Source organism: Pelodiscus sinensis, chromosome 27 (assembly GCF_052426305.1).
Source record: "Pelodiscus sinensis isolate ZL-2025 chromosome 27, ASM5242630v1, whole genome shotgun sequence".
NCBI classification, from domain to species: Eukaryota; Metazoa; Chordata; order Testudines; family Trionychidae; genus Pelodiscus; species Pelodiscus sinensis.
The window spans coordinates 2,569,576-2,586,195 of NC_143078.1; the positions used below are offsets into that span (position 1 = coordinate 2,569,576).

Below are 16,620 nucleotides of genomic sequence, written 5' to 3' on the forward strand. Positions count from 1 at the left end.
ACACCATGCTTAGAATCAATACAGCCTGGCGCTTGGGTAGCTGTGACTCAGCACGCGCCTCCGTTTCCTCTCCTTGCCTCTGGGCCAGCCAGTGGGTCTGAGGGGCCAGAGCAGGGAGTGACCAGCCAGTACGTTTTGGTTCTCGCGGATGGAATTCCGGGGCTTGGTCCAGACTGACCTATGGCCCCTATGCCTCCTACCTCGGTCTCCCTGTCTGCAAAGCACGACAACACCTTGCTTTGCGGGACGGCTTGACGCTCCACTAAAGCTCTGAGCGCCTTGCGGGGGAAGGCCTGGAGAGGAGCAGCAGCTCCGTATCGCATCTTTCGGTCTCTTAAGCCTTCCTCCTAATCAGTGTTTGACTGCCCGAGGCCCCCTGTGCTGTGGGCCAAGGAGAGGTGCCCAGCTCACACTACGATGGGAGTGAAACCCTCCGGCAGGGATGTGTGAGGCTCACACGGCCCCACCAGTGCAGGGGGTTGGAGCAGTCCAGCTGCTCGGGGCAGGTGAGTTCCAAGCAATGAAATGTGGAAGCAAATGGCAGGTTTGATGTAGGCGCTGTTCCAAGTGGGGCCATAGGAAAGGGGGAGGCTCAACTTCCTTCTCTAAGCTGCACCGGTGGGCGGCGGGGGGGGGCTGTCTCGACACGGGGGAGGTTTGGCAGCATGCGAAAGTCACCAAGACCAAAAACTGCTCAAACTAGTTTTTCTGCCTCCCATTGTCAATGTTTCCTACCACACAGCTAGCACCCTGCCCACAGATAGAGCAGTGGGTCCCAAGCTTTTCGGCATCACACCCCTTTTTGACTTTTTTGAGGAAACCCCTCCCCCTCAAAAAAATAGCAGCAAAACATGGGGTGGGATTGACAGGTAGGGGTGTGTGTGGAGGGGGGGGGCTGGGTCACCCTGTCCCCCCCCTCAGAATTTCTTTGTTGTCCTCTCCCCCCATCGTTGGGGAACCCGAGCTAGAGCAAAGCAGTGTGGAGAAGCATGCTGTAGTGCAGTGTTGTGGGAAGGCAGAGCTGATCCCTGCACTTCTTGGGATTCCCTTGTAGCTCTGTGAGCTCTCTGTGCTGGGGATGCCACAGCAGCCTCTCCTGCCCTCCCCCTGCTGTAGTCACCTGCTGCTGTGTCCCTAGCAGGGCAGAACAGAAGTGCTCCAATGATTTGCTCTTTGTTCCCCAAACAGAGCAGCTCTCACCACTGTGGATACTTCTCCGAGCTTTGAAAGGGGATGGGCGCAGACCTGCAGGGCAGCAGAGCTCACAGAACACTGAGCACAGCCACCAGGGCCAGTATTGTGGGATACTGGTGGAAGCCAGATCTCTGGACTAAACAAATAGCATCCACGCGGGCAGGCGTGGAAGTTTTTTGTTGCCAAAACTGGGTGTTTTTCCCAACCAAAGTTGCATAGCTGTGTAAAGGCTCCTACTGTTTTGGCAACAAAACAGGCCACAGTAGACAAGGCCTGTCGGTTTTGCACAGCCAACAGCGGTTCCCCTCTGCTGGGAACTCCCTCTGTACACCAGCGCTGGCTCCTTAATGCTCACGTGAGCCAGGGGACCATGCCATGCTCTGTGGGACCCAAAACCTCGGTTCCCTTTCGCAGTGGCCACGGAGAAGTTTTTGTTGCGCGTTGGCTCCTGCCAGCAGCACTCAGCGCCATGGGCAGCTGTGGCTCCCTCCTGCGCCCTCTGGGGGGAGGGCTGGGCTGCCAGGGAGAGCTGGGACACGGCGTGGGAGTGACGGAGTGGGAGGCCCACACCAGTGCTTTCCCCTGACCCTTTATTGCAGAGCAGTCTTGGCTCCCTGAGAGACCCCCCAGTACTGAATCTGACAGCGGCATCACAAAGACCTGAGCAAGGCTCTCGCCGGCCCTGGCGCAGCTCCTGGCCCTGCAGCGGGGCTCTGGAACGGGGCTCTTGATGGCAGATGGTTGTAGCCCCTTGCTGCGTGTGCCACGCGGGTGCCCCCGGGGGGCGCCAAGTTGCCGCAGGGCTGCCTGTGGTGGGCCGGGCTCGCCAGGGGCCTGGGGTGAGATGATTTTTTTAAAAACAAGCGCTTTTCCCAACAGGTGTAAAATAGGCGTTGACCCCAACTCCACCTGCAGCCAAGCCCAGCCCTCGCGGCGGGGTGTCCTGCCTCCCGCAGTGCCAAGAGCGCGCTGGGCTCGCAAGGTGCAGTGAGGCGTGAGGTAGCCGTCAGCCCAGGCAGGGCGGGGGGTGGTAGGAATGTGGCCGCAAAGGGCAGCTGCTGAGAGGGCGGGGAAGCCGGGTGGGTGCTGAGGCGGCAGGGGGCCGAGTGGCAGGCTCCCCCTCAGTGCTCGTGTCTCCACGCCGGCCCCAGCTGCTGCTGGACGTGGCTCTCGCCGGCTGGGGTCCCTGTGGAGAGAGGGCAGGGTGGGCATGAGGGGAGCTGGCCCAGGCAGGCCGGGGGCGAGAACAGCACCTGTCTGAGGCACCCCCCCATGGGGGAACAGCCTTGGCGGCAGGAGCCCGCAGTTGCCTTGCCAAAGAGCAGTCTGGATGCTCTGCCCACAGGAGCCACGTTATGAGATCCCGCCCCCCCCCCCCCCCACATGCGGCTGAGCTAGGCCTTATACACCCCCCCTCCCCCAATGTGGCAGGGCAGGGGTCTGGCCGGTCCCAGCCGGGCTGGGATGGCTCTTACCTGCTGGCTCCGTGTCCAAGTGGAGGGAGCTAAGCTCGTCCGCCAGCGCCTCCTCTTCGGGGCTCTCCGGGGTGTAGGTGCAGCCCGTGTACCCGCCCTGCTCCACGCAGTACTTGAGGAACCTGCGGGGACAAGCAAAGGCACCCATGGGAGAGCACCCAGTCTGAGCCAGCGCAGCGCCCCAACGCCCAGGGCAGGCTGGGCTCCAGACACGGTGCCAAGGCCCCAGCCTGGCAGTGCAGGGGCCCTGCCAAGGAGCACCCAGCGTCCCCCCCCGAGGAGGGATCTGGGGGCCCAGGGAAGGGGCAGGGCAGGACTTACGTGCCCCAGTGAGGGTCCTTGCAGAGTACGGCCGGGTTCCCTACGATTACTAGCAACGCCTTGGCCCTGGTGATGGTCACGTTGAACCTCTGGCGGAGAGAGTGGCGTGAGGCCCCTCGCTGGCCAGACCCAGTGCCCTCCCCGGTGCTAGCCCCCGCCAGCCGGGTGTGCAAGGCTCTTCCAGCGCTCGGGGGCTGATGGGGCTGGGGTAAGGCACAGGGCTAGGGCCCAGGAGTGCAAAAGGGGGCCCCTGCCCGGGGGCCTCTCTGCAGCGCGAGGGATCTGCAGGGGCCCAGCCCGGCACCAGGTGCAGGCGGCCGACGGGGGAGAGTTGGGTGCCAGTGGCTCTGATGAGCCGTGTAGCTCGCGAGCCCTGGCCAGGCCCAGCCTGCATCAGCTGGTGCCGCCATCCCAGGGGTGGCTCTGTGGCCAAGCAGTTGCCGTGGGCATGAGCTGAGGAGGCCTGGCCGTTAGGACTGCCCTGCACACTGGCTCCCTGTGGGAGGGGCTGTGTTCCCACGGCCCCAGAGGGATGGGTCAGTAAGGCCCTGCTGTCGGGCACTAGCACAGCCTGGAGTGGCATGCTGGGGCCAGCCCCGCTCCACTCACTAGCCCACACTTCCTTTCCTGGAAGGCAGCTTGTTGCTCATTTTACCCCACCACTCAGCAGTGGCCTGGGAAAGCGGGTGGGGAGGGAGTGGGGGTGGGTGGCCAGGGCGACCCCCAGCTCCCCAGCCCAGCTAAGGGCTCTGTGGGCCAGGGGTGCTGAGGGCCCGGCACCTACCTTGGGGTTCTTGAGGAAGCCCAGTTTGAACTTTTCATCCATGGCTAGGAACTCGGGGCAGCTGCGCACGGTGGAGACGAGGATCACGCGCCGCTCCTGGCCCTGGAACTCCTCCACCGAGCCCACCTAGCAGGGAGAGGGCAGGGACCTGCATTCCCGTCGCACGGCTCCCTCGCACGCCCACAGACGCACGCACCCGCCTGTGCGCTTCCCTCGTTCGTGTTGCAGGGACCTGCATTCCTGTCGCACGGCTCCCTCGCACGCCCACGGACGCACGCACCTATCTGTGCAAGGTGCACCTAGCAGGGGGCGCTTCCCTTGGCTGTGCTGCAGAGGATCCTCCCCTTGTCCTACTCTGTGATGGGAGAGGGATGCAGCCCCTCACTCCCACCCCCCCTGCCCTCCAAGCCTCAGGGAGGAGGGGCCCCAGCCTGGCCTGGTGTCTCTGGGCGGCCAGATGCACTGGGAGTAGGCTGGGGGTGGCTGTGGGCGTAGCCCCCCGGCAGTGTTCGGAGGGGGTTTGCCCCTTAGCCGGGCAGCGCTGGGAGCTGGGGGGAGCCCTGGCCATGCCTGTGGGTGCCCACGTGGCTCCCTGCACGGCCACAGCAATGGGGGGGGGGGGGGGGGCTCACCTTCAGCTCCTTGATGTCTGGCAGCTGCTTCAGCTCAGGGTCCAGTCTGGTGATGGCCAGTCTGATCTTCTCCACCTGGGAAAGGGCGAAGGGCTGGGACTGCGGGCGTGTTCCTCCTGCAGCCCCCACTGGGCCTAGCCCCCCCCCCCCCCCAAAGCCCATGCCCCAGGCCCCTCTGCGCCGGGGCCTTCCAATGCACCTGGCTGGGCCCTGCCCCAAGGGGATCCACACCCGGGCGCCATCCAGCTCCTCGGCCGGGAGGGGGCGTCCCGGGGCAGCAGGGCCACGGCGCGTGGGGCCGAGGGGCCCGGCAAGGCAGCACGGGGGGGCTGTCTCCGCTGCCTCTCACCTGCTTCCTGTAGGGGGAGATGATCCCGATCTCCTTGGGGGAGAGGCGGGCGCGGCCCCGCTTGCCCTGGCTCTGCAGCAGCTGCTTGAGGTAGGTGAGCAGGACGTGGATCTCCTGCGCGTTGAAGAACGAGGGGCTGTTCCCTTCGCGCTGGTCCTCCCCGGACACGCCGTGGAATACGATCGGGAAGCCCTGCAGGGGCAGAGCCGTGGTCAGGGCTGCCAGCCCGGTGCTTTGCCCTCCCTTCCTGGGCTGGAGGCCTGCCCCGCCCTCGCCTGCCCCCTGCCCCGCCCCCGCCCGCCTGCTCCCTGCCCCGCCCTGCCTTGCCCCTGCTGCTCTCACCTGGGTGGGCAGCTGCTCCCAGGTGCAGTAGGAGTGGGTGATGAGGCGGTCAGCACACTCCTGCAGCTCCCCCTCGTAGAACTGCCGGTTGGGGATGGCCAGGAGGGCGGCGTGGGACCTGGCGAAGCGGCAGCGACAGCGTTTCCGGGGTGCTCGGCAGCTGAGGACCCGGCTTCCCTCTGGCCCCTCCCCAGCGAGCTCCGCCCTGGGCCCAGAGAGCCAGGGATCCAGGCGGCTCTGTGGCCCTGCGCTGCCATTAGCTGAGCGGCACAGAGGGCAACGGGTGCCGGACCGAGGGCCAGACCCGTGCCCCCCACACTGAGCTAGCTGCAGGGCTTGGCTGCCCCGCTCCAGCAGGCCCCCGGGTGGAGTCAGTCCCGCCAGGGCGGACACGGCACCTGTAGTTCCGCAGTAACTTGGTGACGAATTGGGGGTCGTAGCCCTGGGCTGCCCTTTGGTACAGCGTGTTGTGCAGCATCAGCCTCTCCAGCAGCGAGACATCTGCAAGAGAGAGCGGCCCTGTGACCCGCCCCCCCGCCTGGCACGGCCCTGTGACCCGCCCCCCGCCTGCCACGGCCCTGTGACCCGCCTGGCACGGCCCCTGTGACCCGCCCCCTGCCTGGCACGGCCCTGTGACCCGCCCCCCCGCCTGGCACGGCCCTGTGACCCGCCCCCCGCCTGCCACGGCCCTGTGACCCGCCTGGCACGGCCCCTGTGACCCGCCCCCTGCCTGGCACGGCCCCTGTGACCCGCCCCCTGCCTGGCACGGCCCCTGTGACCCGCCCCCTGCCTGGCACGGCCCCTGTGACCCGCCCCCTGCCTGGCACGGCCCCTGTGACCCGCCCCCTGCCTGGCACGGCCCTGTGACCCGCCCCCCCGCCTGGCACGGCCCCTGTGACCCACCCCCCCGCCTGGCACGGCCCTGTGACCCGCCCCTCTGCCTGGCATAGCCCTGTGACCCGCCCCCCCCACCTGGCACGGCCCTCTGCCCCGCCCCTCTGCCTGGCATGGCCCTGTGACCCGCCCCCCCCGCCTGGCACGGCCCTGTGACCCGCCCCTCTGCCTGGTACGGCCCTGTGACCCGCCCCCCCCGCCTGGCACGGCCCCTGTGACCCGCCCCCCCGCCTGGCACGGCCCCTGTGACCTGCCCCCCGCCTGGCATGGCCCCTGTGACCCGCCCCCCCGCCTGGCACGGCCCTGTGACCCACCACCGCCCCAACACGGCCCTTGGGAGCAGCCCCCCTCCCCGCCTGGCATGGCCCCTATGACCCAGTGCCCCCCCAGCATGGCCCCTGGGAGCAGGGCGTAGGAGACTCAGTCGCTCTCCTGGGTGACACGCACCAGCCTAACCCTCCCCCCCCCGCCGGCGCTAACGTGCTCCTGCAGCAGCAGGGCAAAGCCAGGTGCCCCCTGGCCCAGAGGTGGGGGGTGTAGCTCAGTGTGTCTGAGACCCCCCAGCTGCCCTTGCCCCATCCGCTCACCTAACCCGTGTTCGATGGCTAGCGGGGACCTCAGGATCGGGCCCAGCTGCTTGGGGTCTCCTGCCAACACCAGCTGCCCCCCGCCGGGGTTGGTCTTCGGGTCCATCGCCGTCAGAATCCCTGGGGCAGAGAGGCGGCTGACGCGGGAGGGGGATTCCCGGGCGGGCTCCATCGGCTCCGAGCAGCGTGGAGGGACCCTCCCCCCGAGCGTTGGGCGCAGAGAAAGGCCCCGAATCTGCTGCCAGGAGCCGGAGCCGGAGCCGGAGCCAGCCGCTGGATCCCAGGCCCCAGGTGGGCCCCCACTCACCCGCGATGGCCACCACGCTCTCCGGCTCCACCGCGTGGCCGCACTCGTCGATGAAGACGTGGGAGAAATGGCCCTCGGGGAAGCTGGCGCTGACCAGCCTGCGGGGAGAGGCGGTGAACGGGCTGCTCCAGCCCCCGCAAGGGCCTTCCCCCGCCGCACGGCCTCTCCTGGGGGCGCCCCGCCCGGCCAGGCAGGGAGAGAGCATCTCCCCTGCAGGCCGAGGGGCTCGCCCTCCCCTTGGGCCAAGAGACGCCCGCAAGACCCACGGCCCTCGCCACGTCACTGCTCCCCCGCCAGCGGCTCCCAGGCGGGGACCAGTCTGACAATTCGGGAAGCCTCGGTGAGCCAGGGCAATTCAAGAGCGGGGGCGCCGGGGGGCAGTGCCACCAGGGGAGAAACGTGGCGCCCCCATCGGTTGGGGAACCCTGCTCTTGGGAAGGAACCTCCCAAACGGCCTGGGCACCAGCTCTGCCAAGCCGGGGAGGCCGCCCGCTCTCCCCATGCTCAGGGCTGGGGGCTGGGGAAGGCCAGGGCGCTGGGCCCAAGCACTCCGGGGGAGGCTGGGGGCTGTCCATGCTTGCCACTGGAGTGGGGGGGCTTGGCTCCCACGGGGGCCATGGGTGGCAGGGGCAGGGCTGGGGGCTTGCCACCAACTGCCCAAGACCCCACCCGTAGGACTCATCTCTCTGCCCGGTCACCCCCGTCCTGTGCAGGGCCCCGCGCTCTCCTGCCCCCGGCCCGCTCCCCCGGGGGTTGGCCCCAGGCCCCTCCTACCTTCCTGCCGTCACCAGGGTGGTGACAATGACGCGGAAGTGCTGCAGCTCCTCCTTGCCTGGGTACATGTGGCACTGCTGGGCGGCGTCCCAGTTACAGCAGGGCTGCAAGCACCGGAGTGTTTCCTTGGGGGGCGCTGTGGCCGGCAGCGCTCCCTCCGGAATGGGCAGCAGCACGCACCTCAGGGCTGGGCCCGGGAGCCCCCACGGGGGCAGCCTTCCCGCGCCAGGGCTGCGCTGCCCCACGCAAAACCAACTCCCCCAGGGATGGGAACGGGCGGCCGCTGAACCCCACCGGGTGAACGCTTCCCGGGGACCGGTTAACTGGTGCCCGGGAGCAGCCCCCTGCCCAGGGCATCTCTGGCTGCCTTGGCGCGTACCTTGATCTCCTCTGGCACCTGGCGGAAGTCCCGGCTGCTGGCGTTGAGCCGATAGATGCGGCCCTTGTCCAGGTGTTTCAGCAGGCGCTGGCAGAGCAGGTCCGAGGCGCTGTTGGAGGGGGCGCAGGCCAGGATGTGGGAGCCCTCGATGCAGTGTGCCACCTGCGAGAGACAGGGAGAGCTGGGCAGCCCCGGCAGCAGGAAATGAACACCGGGGAGGGGGAAGGTGTGGCCACGCCCCCTCACCTGTTTGATGGCCTCCACCATGGTGACCGTCTTGCCGGTGCCCGGGGGCCCGAAGATGATGTACGGCGCCGGGCGGGACAGCCCCGTGGCGATCTGCCTCACCGCTCCGGACTGCTCCTGGTTGGTCTCCAGGCTCCGGTCGAACAGCCTGAGGGAAACGGAGCCGGGCAGGGGCTGAGGGGCAGGCCGGGCCCTGCTGCCCACAAGCGCCCCACCTGCCGCACAGCCGACCCCCAGCGAGGGCCCGGGAGAGCACGCACCTGAGCGGGGCCCCCTCGGGGAGGAGGGACTGCCTGAGCGAGAAGGACGGGAAGAGGAGGCAGCTCAGGCGCCTCTTCTCGGCCAGCTCCACGGCCCGGTGCTGCACCCGCAGCGGCAGCCGGTTGAAGGTGAAGGTCACGTCGAACTTCAGTTTGTCCACGAAGGAGTCCAGCAGGCTGGAAAAGGCAAACCGGGCTGGGCGGAGCTGGGACCCCCCTCAGCCGGGGCCCTGCGTCCCCCAGCCCAGCCCCTGCCCCGCTGCCCTGGAGACCCCTCCCCGCCAGCAGGGGCAGCTGGCCTTGAATCCGGCGGCTGCGGGGCGACGGGCCCAAACGCCCCAGCCTTGTGCCACGCAGGCCCGGGTGTGGCCGCAGGCAGGGTCGGGCGCCACTCACGTGGAGGAGAATCCCAGCTTGACCCTCTCCAGCTCCACGTCATGCACGTAGCCCTTGTAGCGGACGAGGTGGGGCGCGCCGCGCTGCTCGCTCCTGCTGACGAACAGGTGGTCGCCCCGCAGCACGGACGGGCGGTTCTCTGCCACGCCGGGGACCTGGGGACGGAGCAGGGCCGCTCAGCGGGGAGCGCCGGGTGGGCAGCCCCGCCTGCCCCGGGCAGCACCTCGGCCTGGCCTCTCACCTCCAGGACGAGCAGCCTCTTCTTCTTAGCGTCCTTCACCATGCAGGCGTCCTCCATGTCGTAGCGCCGGATGTCCACCTCCATCTGGAGCTCCTCCAGGTGCAGCAGCAGCTGGAACTTCTGTCGGTAGGTCTCCAACTGCAGCTCGGCCGCCAGGGACGACCTGCGGGCCGGGGCCAGCCAGGGGTTAGCTCAGCTCCTCGGTCCAGGCCAGGCAGCACAGCCCTTCTGCCGGCACAGGGCTGAGTGCACGGGGCAGGCAGCGAGATCCTGGGGCAGGGCGGGGCGAGCAGTGCCCCTGCGGCGCAGTGTCTGGAGGAGGGACCCGGCCAGGCCCCAGTGCAGGGACCCACCGGGATGCTCCTGGGGGCTGCCGGCTCTGGGATGAGGGCCCCCAACAGGGTGGGAAAGATGCTCTCCCTTGGGCGGCCAAGGAGGCCCCTGGCGTAGTTCCCACTAAGCCGCACACAAACAATTCTTCCCGACACGCCTCCCCTGGAGAGCAGGGCCAGGCGGCTGGGCCAGCGGGCGGGGCCGGCTGCGATGATGTGAACGCGCCATGGCACGGGGGACTGGGACCTGCCATGGGCACGTGGCAAGGGGGAGGCCTGCTCCAGTTCTGGGGCTGCCACACGGCGGCTGGGGCCGGGAACGGGACCTGCCGCATGGCGGTGGTCTGCTCTGGCGGCCGGGAAGGTGCGTGTCAATAACTTGGGAGCCACGGTGGCACACACCCAAAGCAGAGCGCAGGACCTCAATACGACCGCTCATGGCTGGAAGCCCGTAGAGGGACACCGGCCCCCGGGGCAACCGCCCGTCCCCCAGCACTCACCGCAGGCTGCTGGGCGCGGTGCCGACCGTGTCCTTCAGGCTCTCCGGGTACCGGTAGTGGCCCAGCGGGATCAGCTGCTTAAGCTTGGCGGTCTCGGGGGGCTGGGTGCTAGGCAGGCAAGAGGCAGGGGACTTTGGTGGGAGCTCAGGGAAGACGTCACTCCCGGGACCGACTCCAGCTGGGGGGCTGCGGCACAGAGCATCCCCATGCTGGCTCCTGGGACCCGGGTGTCTCTAGCCTGTAGCAGGGGGCCAGGTCACCGCCCCGACGCAGAACCACTGGGAGCTGGCACCCATCACGGCAGCAAACCCAGCCCAAGCACCACTGGGCCTGCGGCTTCTCCACCGTGGGACTGGAACACGTTCCTGGGCTCGGCCGAGGAGCCTGGGCAGGGCCAGGCCGGTGCCGGCCAGCAGCTCACACTAGCCCAGCGGGCACGCTTGGCCTGGACCTCGGCGGCACCCCCTCCCTTCGGCCAGCGGTGCCGGGAGCCCCCGTACCTGTCGGGAGGGAAGCCCTCCTCGGTGATCACTGTGACCGACTTCTTCAGCTTGGCCTGGTAAGGCTTGTAGGGTGCCGAGGGCCCCAGCTCCTGAGCCAGCCGGCTGCTGGCTACGGCCGACACGAAGCGCCCGATGGCGAAGGGCCCATCCGGCTCCTTGGTGAACTGGAACAGCAGGGTGGCGGGAAAGTAGCCATAGAGCTGCGTCAGGCACCGCACCTCGATCGCGTACGAGTCCCCTGCAGCCAAAGGCGGGGGAACGGCAGGGCTGTAAAATCCGGCTAACCACCTGACCGAAGGGTTAACCGGTTAACCCCCGCTGCTGCCGGCCCACCACTGTCATGCGCCCACCTCTGGGCTGGAGCGCGGCAGCTGGTTCCTAGGGAGAGCCCTGCTGGGGGACGCTGGACCCTTACCCGGCGCCAGCACCCGGGGCTGCTGCTTGGTCACCTTGCCCTCGTCGTGGAAGGTGAGCTCGTGCTGCCTCCGCAGCGCCCGGTAGCCCAGCAGCGTGACGGCCTCCTGGCCGTTGTTCTGAACCCAGATGCTGGTCGTCGCCGGCTCCGTGGGCGTGACGGAGAAGCGGATGCGCCCGTTGCCCTGGTCATGCTCGGAGAGGATCTCCACCCCGTGCTTCCCCTGGATGAACTCCGCTCTACGGGCAGAGGGTGCGCGTTGGACAACAGAGTCCCCTGGGGTCCCCGCCCGGCTGGGCCAGCGCCCGGGGGCAAAGGCTCCCCTCGATCCCAGAGGCACTGGCCAGCCGGGCAGGCACTCCTAGGTCTGCCCTCCGGAGTCCTCCTGCCGCCCCACTGCCCCATGCCCTGGGCAGGGAGCCGAGGGGCAGCGCGTGAGCTGCCAGTGTAGCCCGCTGGGCGTTGGTACCTTTTCTTGGCACGGCCTCTGGCGGGGGGCCGTTCGGTGCCTGGCTCCTGGCTGTCCGCGGGGGGCTCCTCGGGGGTCCAATACTGGTCTCTAATCTTCACTCTCTTTTTCACCTGGGGGAGGAGAGTGATTGTCCGGGTACGGGGGCAGCATGTGCCAGGGCAGCCCTTGCAGAGCTGGGGCGGGGAGCAGAGGGGACCGGCCCCAGGGTCCCACATTCAGCATGCAGCCAGGCCCGGCTCGGGGTGCAGCCGGGGACCCCGGGCTGAGCCGAAGCAGAGTGCCTCTGGGTCCCCCTGCCAGGCAATGTGCTGTGGGCACCAGCCTGCCAGGAATGGGGCAGCAGCCTCACGGCTCGAGCTGCTTCCAGCCAGCCGGGCCCTGGAGCCCAGAGGCCGGGGGGAGACCCGGGGGCCGTTCCCGGCGTGGCTGCCAAACGCTCTGTTGGGCTAAGAACCAAACCGCCCTGCGGCCAGGACCCGGGAGCCCCCCCCGGCCTGCTGGAGAGCTCGTGCCAGCTTCCATGGCAGCCGGCTCGGCCCACGCGTGGGCAGGATGGAGGGCCGGGCTGGGAGGGGGGGCTGAGAAGCTCCCCCTCGGCAGCGCGACGTGGGGCCACGTGCCCCCTGCCTGGGCTCCCCCTCCCATGGGACCGCGCCCCAGGAGTGGGTTCCCGGGGGCAGTACCTACCTTCCCGAAGCGCACGAAGTCGCCCCGCACCTCGGCCAGGCCGCTCTTGCACAGGGCGAAGAGAACGGAGGAGAAGTTGGGCTCCCTCGTGCCATCCCTGCAGCGACGACAGAGCGGGCGCGTCAGGGCCGGGGCTGCGTTGCCCAGAGCGATGGGGCTGGCAGATGCCAGCATTGGGGGCCGGGGCATTCGCCCTGCTGCTCATGAGGAGAGCGATGGGCCAGCGGGACCCTGGCTGCCACCCAGCAGTGCTCCTCTCCGGGGGGGTGGTCCTCAACTGCAGGGTCTCCTGTCTCCAACCCAACCGTGCCCTGCCATGGGGCAACCACCAGGCACCCAGGGCTGCTCCCACGGGGCCCCTCAGCTCTGCCATTCTTTGGGCTGGCGTCTTCCCTGGGGGGCAACTGCCCCCAGCAACGGCGACCCCGCTGGGCCCCTGCACTGGGGTGGGAGTAGTTGCAAATCCAGCCCCCCCTCCGCCCCCAGCTCAGGAGCCACACGGTTACCTGGTGAGCAGTGCGCTTGCTGGATGGTAACCGGCCCGGGGCAGGAACCCAGACCGGGCAGGCAGGGCCACAGCAGCCCTGGCCCCATGCGAGGACAGGCGGGACTGCGGCCCAACGGCCCCAGGAAGGTGCAGGGGGGACCCTGGTCCCAGCAGCCCCAGCCCCCCACAGCCTAGGCGCACCACGGGTGGGGGGGCACTCCAGCCCAGCCAGAGCAGCCCCCGCCCGCGGGATCACGGTGAGCCGCGTAACACGTCCCAATTTCACACCCCTGCTCCCGGCAGGGCTGGGCTGCTCCCGGCTCTGGCTCTGACGCGAGGAAGCAAGCCCAGGGCCGGGGCAGGGCTGCACTAGCGGGAGGCACAGAGAGCCCAGCCTGGCTGGAGGGAAGAGCAAAGCCAGGGACTCGGGGGTCTCTCCAGTGACACGGATTCGCTGTGCGGGCAAAGGTGGACCCCTGCACGGGGGCGGGGCTAACCCATGTGCACCAGCTGCCTTTGCACGGGGGCAGGACTAACCCATGTGCACCAGCTGCCTTTGCACGGGGGCAGTGCTAACCCATGTGCACCAGCTGCCTTTGCACAGGGGTGGGACCAACCATGTGCACCAGCTGCCTTTGCACGGGGGCGGGGCTAACCCATGTGCACCAGCTGCCTTTACACAAGGGCGGGACTAACCCATGTGCACCAGCTGCCTTTGCACGGGGGTGGGGCACACTCCTGTGAGCCAGGAAGGTGGCAGGTTGTGGGGCAGGGCTGTGGGCCAGATCCCATGCGGCGAGTGCAGAGCAGGGCCCCATGTGCCCTAGTGCACAGGCCAGGCAGGGGGCCATGAGTCTGTTGGCAGGCAGACAAGGGCCAGAGAGGGGCCCTGCTGCCCAGAGGTGCCAGGGACTGCCCGGGCAGAGCTCCCTAGCAGCAGGCGTAACACTTGCCTGGTGCTGGCAGGATTGGGGAGGGGAGCGTTTGCCCAGGAAGGCCAAGCCCTGCCTGAGCACCCTGGGGCCTGCCTTTGCCTGGCCTGGGTGGGCCCTAGGCTCTGCCCCGGACAGTGTGGGGCCACGGGTGCACAAGAACCACGAGAGCTGGGGCTATGCCTATGCCCTCCCCACCCCCGCATACTGCAAGAGGCCTGTGCCTGGCCCCCAAGGCGTCCCTTTGTCAGTTCCAAGCCCACGCCCACCCAAAGCCACGAGGGGCTGGGAGGCAATTGTGTCTCCACCGCTCCCTGGAAGCGGGGCGCTTGTGCGGCTGCTCAGGAGAGATTCAAACGCCGCCCGGCTGATTGGCAGCCCGCAGCCAGGGCTGTGTCTCTGCGGGTGGTGCACACCCGCACAGCCCTTGTGCACAGAACAAAATGTATTCTGCACGTGGATGGAAAAGATTAGCGGGAACGTCGCCCCCAGCCCGTTCCAAGGGCCAGTTCTATGGCTGTGATGGGTCAAATCCGGCTCGGAACTGCAATGGAGCAGCCTCCCCTCCCAGAGTCACCCCAAACCCCAGGCCCGAGCCAGATGGGCGCGGGGTGCAGATCTGTTCTGACCCCTGGAGAAGAGGGGCCCTGGGCAGCTTGGAGTGATTTCCTGCAGGAAGGAGGGCCCATGGCTCAGGGAAGCCTCCTTCCCGGCGCCCCGGGGGCAGGGACGGGAAATCATGGAGGGTCTGTGTCTGGCTGCCTTCTGAGCCTGGGGCAGACCGGGCCCTCCCCCTCCCTCTCCCCACGGGCGCCCCAGCTGCACCCGCACCCAGGGGCTGCCCAGCCCCGGCTCTTAGCCCGGGGAGCCCCAGCGAGGTCGCTGTCAGCATCCAGGTGAGTGTCCTGGTCTGGAGCAACTGTCCCCTCCCGGCCGGGGCGTCCGGGGGTTCCCAGCAGCCCCGAAGTGACACGTCTCCCCTGCCCGGCCCGCCCCCTCCTGGGGCCACGCAGCGCTCGGGGTCGCCGCTCCCCCCGGGGCTCGGCCGCGCTTACCGGGCGCGGAACTCCCGGTTGTAGATGTCCCGCAGCGCCTCCCGGCTGCGCTCCGCGCCCCGCGCCGTGTCCGCCAGGAAGCGCACGAAGCGCTCCCCGCTCGCCCTGCACTCCGCGAAGCTGCGCTTGGGCATCTCTGCGCGGCGCCGCGGGCGGCCAGGGAGGGCGGGAGCCGGGCTCCGCGGGCAGAAACGAAAGTGAAAGGGGCCGGGAGCCTCCCCGGCACACAGGTCCCTCTGGGCGGGCCCGGCCCGGCGCCAGCCTGGCGGGAGCGGCTCCCGCGGTGGGGTAGGCGGGCTCTGCGCCTCCCGGGACAGGCACAGGGACGCGGGGATGTCCCAGCCCCGGGCCCGGGCGGCCTCCGCCGGGGATTCTGGGGGAGCGCAGACCCGCACCCCTTTGGAGAGCTCAGCTGCGCCAGCCCCCCGCTCCCTGCCCCCTGGGGAGCCCCCCGTCCACACTTTGCGTGTAGACACAGCCTCAGCCAGGGACCGGCTCTCAGTCGCCCTGGGGCAGGGGCCGTGTGCCAGGCAGGTGGGAAGGGCTTGGTGGGTTTCCTACCCGCATTGTCCAGATGAGCGTTTAGTTTGGAGGTGGCAGGGCAAAGCAAGGGGCCTGCCCAGGGAGCAGGAGGTGAACGTTAGGGTGGTTCCTGGAGGACTTAATGCCCCGGTCTCTGGCAGCCCCTCAGCCCGGACAGATGCGCTTCTCCCTGGTTCTGCGGTGCCAGAGGGCGACCGCTCAACCCGTGCGGGGCCCAGCTGCGAGCCTTGAGTAGGACGAGGCCCCGGGCTAGACTGGGTGTCCTGGGGAAGCCAGTGCGGAGGCAGGGCTCATGTCCCCAGTGTGGCTGAGGGGCTGTGGGGCCGTGCACTGCACTGCTGGGGTCTCCTGTGTGCTGGCGGCTTCGTGCCCACGGATACGCGTTGTGGGATCCCGCCCTGAGGTGACGTGGGCCCATTGTGTGCGGTACAGGGCGAGCTGAGGTCTCCTTGCTCCGCCCTTGCTCCCTGGACGACCATCCGGTCCCTGCCGTGTCTCCCCTCTCCCAGCAGAGCCTCTGCAAAATGCTGAGTTGGGAGGATGCCCCCAGGGCATCTGCTGGAGAAATCTCCTCTCTTTGGCGGCCACAGGGTGCAGGGGAGGGGGCTGCGAGTCAGACTGGCCAGTGCTTCCGAGCCGGTTACTCTCTCTGGTCCAGTGCGGAGCTGTGGCTGTCTGGAGACAGTCTCCAAAGGAGGCTAGGGACAGGCTGCTCTGCCTTCGTGGCACTAGCGCCCTGTCTGGCATGCTAGCATGGGAGTGCTCCCCAGTGTCTTCCCTGGCATGCAAGTCCCCAGTGTCTTGTGGGCCATGACTGCGTCCCAAAATGTTTCTGTCCCACTGCTCGAGCCTGTGCCCCTCAGTGCATCCCGTGCTGGTTCCTGGCTCTCACAACACTTCCAAGAGGAAGGCAGTATCATGAGCCCTACGTTACAAATGGGGAAACTGAGGCACAAGGCAGGGCAGTAACTAGCCCGAGGTGTCCCAGCAGCTCAGTGGTAGAGCCAGGATCAGAGCCTGGGCCACTGACTGCCACAGCCTCCCAGTCCCACCCTCTAGCCATTAGGCCACCCTGCCTCCCCAAGGGGTCATTTTGCAGGCGTTGGAGTCAGGGGCTCTGATCCTCGCACCAGGCACAGATCTGAAATGGGAAGCCATTAGGAGCTGCCCCTATTTATTCAGGTGTGACCTTACTGCTAGTGAGTCATTCCATTGACTTCAGGGGCAGGCATGCATGGGCCTTTGTAGGACTACAGCCCAAAGCCTATCCCGCACCCTGGTACCATCCAGGCCCTTTTGCCTGGAGGGTTTGTAGCAGGATAGCAGGGTGATTTCACAGAACTAACTCTGGGTGCAGGCTGGCTTGCCAGGGCAGAGCCTGGCTTGTGTTGGCAGTTCAGGGGCTCTTGGCAGAGTGAGTCTCTGCCACTTGGCCTTGTGCTTATCTTGCAGCGCAGCAGCTTTTGACCTCCTCTCCCAGCACAGAATGATCTGTCCCTTTTAAAAATTAAAA

At 68.1% G+C, this 16,620-nt stretch overlaps 1 protein-coding gene across 1 annotated transcript; it reads right to left on the reverse strand.

Moving 5' to 3' along the window:
- Positions 1 to 1,767: 1,767 nt before the first annotated feature.
- Positions 1,768 to 14,772, reverse strand: MOV10 (Mov10 RNA helicase). The gene is made up of 22 exons (XM_075909952.2): positions 14,565 to 14,772; positions 12,091 to 12,187; positions 11,401 to 11,513; positions 10,932 to 11,170; positions 10,514 to 10,754; positions 10,014 to 10,121; positions 9,182 to 9,344; positions 8,941 to 9,095; positions 8,545 to 8,721; positions 8,285 to 8,432; positions 8,039 to 8,200; positions 7,660 to 7,763; positions 6,886 to 6,983; positions 6,579 to 6,698; positions 5,496 to 5,598; positions 5,098 to 5,215; positions 4,756 to 4,947; positions 4,407 to 4,481; positions 3,775 to 3,900; positions 2,991 to 3,079; positions 2,670 to 2,791; positions 1,768 to 2,380 (listed from the first exon to the last, which is right to left on the reverse strand). The coding sequence occupies exons 1-22, from the start codon at positions 14,696 to 14,698 to the stop codon at positions 2,316 to 2,318; spliced, it is 2,949 nt and encodes a 982-aa protein (XP_075766067.2). The 5' UTR covers positions 14,699 to 14,772; the 3' UTR covers positions 1,768 to 2,315.
- Positions 14,773 to 16,620: the final 1,848 nt, after the last annotated feature.